Source organism: Vombatus ursinus, unplaced genomic scaffold, assembly GCF_900497805.2.
Source record: "Vombatus ursinus unplaced genomic scaffold, bare-nosed wombat genome assembly UNPS02014880.1, whole genome shotgun sequence".
NCBI lineage: Eukaryota > Metazoa > Chordata > Mammalia > Diprotodontia > Vombatidae > Vombatus > Vombatus ursinus.
Genome location: NW_020954658.1, coordinates 344,240 through 348,157, shown reverse-complemented (window position 1 = coordinate 348,157; position 3,918 = coordinate 344,240). Strand labels below are relative to the sequence as shown.

The window sequence follows — 3,918 nt, the reverse complement described above, 5'->3', positions numbered from 1 at the left end:
CTCTACCCACTATACCATTCTTCCCCTCATGTAAGATTTGGTATGGATTTAATTTAATGAGTTCTCATAAGGTTTACAGAGAGAGTTTTTCTCACAAAATTTTAAGATAAGAATAGGAGGTATCATTGAATCCTTTGTGATTGACAAGATAATCCTACTCCTGAGGACAAGATAATTGCTTAGGTGGGTCCTGTGAATTAATCAAGATCATTAATCTAAGAATTTGTATATAAATTTATATGGAAAACAACAAGGTACTTTCCTTTTTAAAAGTATATTTCCTCTTAAAGATTTGAACATGAATAAAGAAATTGTAAAAAGTATATTTTAAAATCACAACCAAAATAGAATTTTCTACCCAAAGGAGATCAACAATACTTTAGTTTTGTAGGCAGCTAGGTAGTGTGGTGGATAGTGCCCTGGCCCTGGAGTCAGGAGGACCTCAGTTCCAATCTGGCCTCAGACACATTACTCTTGCCAATTGTGTCACCCTGGGTAATTCACTTAACCCGATTGCCTAAGGGGAAAAAAATACAACACTCCTTTGTTTTTGTTTTTTTTTTTTGTTTCTTTTGAATAGGTGTAGTAGGAGCCAATGTGCCTTTTAGCTCATGGAAATATTCATATCAAACATTAAAATGTAGTATGCTGTCATTTTTAGTCCCAGATTGGAATGTTATCATCCACATGTTACATGGTGGTCAGTTTAGGCAATAAACATACTCTGTTACTCTTAGAGTTATTTACAAAATTTTCCTGGAATTTCCTAAGTGGCTCATCAGCCTCCTCAAGGCAACTTTCATCTCTTTGTTCCTGAAAGCATATATAGAAGGATTTAGGACAGGAGTAATAACAAAATCAAGAATAAAAAGAAATTTATCCACTGGCATTGTGGGGAATGGCCACACGTAGACAAAGATACATGGACCGAAAAACAAGACCACCACAGTGATGTGAGCTGACAAAGTAGAAAGAGCCTTGGACAAACCATTTGAAGAGTGTTTCTGAACAGTGACCAAGATATATATGTAAGAGATGATCAACAGGAATAAGGTGCCTATGGAAATGAAACCACTGTTAGCAGTGACCATGAACTGCAACTTGTAGGTCTCTGCACAGGCCAATCTGATGAAGCGAGGAAGATCACAATAAAAACTGTCAATTTCGTTAGGGCCACAGAAAGGCAAATTGACTACAAATGCCAACTGGGTCAGTGCATGTATGAGGCCAATGAACCAAGAACCCACCAGGAGGAAAATACACATTCTTGGATTCATAATGGTCAAATAGTGAAGAGGCTTACATATGGCAACGTATCTGTCAAAGGCCATGGAAATAAGCAACACCATCTCAGTTCCTCCAAAGATATGAATGAAGAATATCTGGACAAGGCAACCCAGAAAGGATATGACTTTGCGCTCATGAAAGAGGTCAGAAATCATCTTAGGAACAGAAACAGAAGAAAGGCACAGGTCTATGAGAGAGAGGTTAGACAATAGAAGATACATGGGAGAATGTAAGCGAGAGTCAAAGATTACTGTGAGCATAATGAGGATGTTTCCCAGCACAATGGCCACATAGAACATGAAGGAGAATACCAGGAGGAAAAGTTGCATGGCCCATGAACTGGAGATCCCCAAGAACACAAATTCATATACTGTGGAATGATTCACTTCATTCATTGGATTGAAGATGATGTTACCTGAAGAGAAAGAATTGAGAGAATGAGAACTGTTATGATAAAAATGTCTTGTTCTTAAATTCTAATATTCAAAAAAGGTCTTCTTGATGATTCAGGATACTTTTAAATATTTTTTTCTTATTTATAGCTTCAAGACATATATTCTGCATTTAGATGTCAATGCATCCCAAAAGAACTTCCATAACCACCCTGCCTTTGAGACTTCAGAAGTGACTTTATCTTATAGTCACTTAACCTAAGGTCTTATGGATTTCTATCCTACCACCCATCTGAAATACTTGCCCTACACTTTGTCTTATACTTACTTAACCTAATGTCTTAGGGATTTCTATCCTACTACCCATCTGAAATATTTGCCCTACACTGGCCTCAAAGCTGCTTTTTTCCTTTTTGTTGATGTTCAGTTGTTCAATTGTGTCCAGGTGTTCATGACTCCATGGACTTGTCCATGGGGTTTTCTTGGCAAAGATACTGGAGTACTTTGCCATTTCCTTCTCCAGTTATCCTCATTTTACAAATGAGTAAAGTAAGCAAATAGAGGTTAAGTGACTTTTCCAGGGTCACACAGGTCAGAGACCAGATTTCAACTCAGATTCCCTGACTTCAGGCATAGAGCTCTATCCACTGCACCACTTAACTTTCTTCTTACCTCTTCCTTTTCACCACTTAGCCACATTCTCTAGCCTAACATCCAAAATGAACTAGATGAGGGAACCATAAGATGCAGGTGTACCAGTTAAGGAGTAAAGCTGGGCTGCATCATCAGGGGAATTAAGAATGGATCCTTGTGTGAGAGCATCATTCATTCTGACATTAATGTGGTCTTGACATAACCATGAAGGCATGGGGAAAAAGGTACCGATTCCAAGGACACAACAGGAAGCAGGGCCAGATGTGCATCTTCAAAGATTATGAATGGTTAATGCTACACCCACAAGTAAGTAGGCAAATGCATTGCAGAGGAATACAGTTAAGATGCAGCTGACTAGAGTTCTGAAATAAACACTTTGAAATAAACACCTGCAAATAAAACTTTGAAGCAACACAGGAAATGAAGCTTCATTAATATGAAAATGACTGAGCAAGCTATCGAAAGAACTCTGAAGATATAGGAAGTTTTAAAAAGGAACTCACCTGTGAAACACATATTTCCTTAGATATCCTTCTATCCTTTTATAACAACCTTCCAGAACCATGCTCTCAGAAATATTTCCAAACCAATAGTCCAAACTATCCTTATACCAGGCAAACCCCAACTGCAGTCAATAATGGTTGTACTCTTCTTTCAAGATACTATACCAAGTACCAAGTTGAAAACAGGGATCTTTGGATATCACCCATACTTCAAAATATCCTGTATGGATATTGCCTCCTAAACTCCTTGTCCTTGTTTGTTTATAATAAATGTTGAACACTCAGCTTTCACAAAATGCATGTAGGACATCCTTTGAAGTTTAATCCCCATTATTAACATTTTCTCCATCACTTTCATAAGACTAGGCAATTAACAAAACATTAAATAAAGCCCAGGTTCGTAGTGTTGACTGATTTCTAATGTGTAAATGCACTTAATATTTAACAATAAACCTTATCAGTTTGTGCTGACTCCAACACATCACTGTCTGTTGACCCATTAGGAATTTTTAACAAATGGTTCTGACGAGTACGAAGATTTTTTCTGAGATTCTAGTCAAGGAAGTTTGAGAATAATGTTTTGGTTCATTCAATGTCATTATTTTTTAATTGTTATGAAGTGTTTTATGATGAATGATAAGGTATTAATAAGTTCTCTTACCTTTTGACCTTTTTTCCTACTATCTACTTCATGAACCACACACTTCAGTCATACTGTTTTACTCAACATTTCCCAGTAATTGCTTCAATCCATTTATTCAAACCATCCTCCTTGCCTGAACCTCCACTCTCCTATTCTTTTCCAATCTAAATCCTACCTATCTCTCAAAGACTAGCTCAAATCCTTCTGTGAAGCCCTCTATGATGAGCCTACATCTCAATGAATTCTGTCTTCTTTGAGTTCCCATAGCATTTAATGTCTGAGCCATCACTTTGCTGCATCACACATGATAGACTATATTTATTGTTTCATGCTGCATATTCTGCTTTCCTAAATATTAGAATATCTTTGTGGTCAAGGTCATGCCTCTTTCATTCTCTCATTCATTTCAGCCTTTATCACTTTGTATGCCTGCAGGAAA

The 3,918-nt window shown here is 37.2% G+C and overlaps 1 protein-coding gene across 1 annotated transcript; it reads right to left on the bottom strand.

Moving 5' to 3' along the window:
• Nucleotides 1-743: 743 nt before the first annotated feature.
• Nucleotides 744-1,682, bottom strand: LOC114028347 (olfactory receptor 4F6-like). The gene has a single exon (XM_027842597.1). It carries the CDS (start codon nucleotides 1,680-1,682, stop codon nucleotides 744-746), a length of 939 nt encoding a protein of 312 aa, XP_027698398.1.
• Between the last annotated feature and the right edge of the window lie 2,236 nt (nucleotides 1,683-3,918).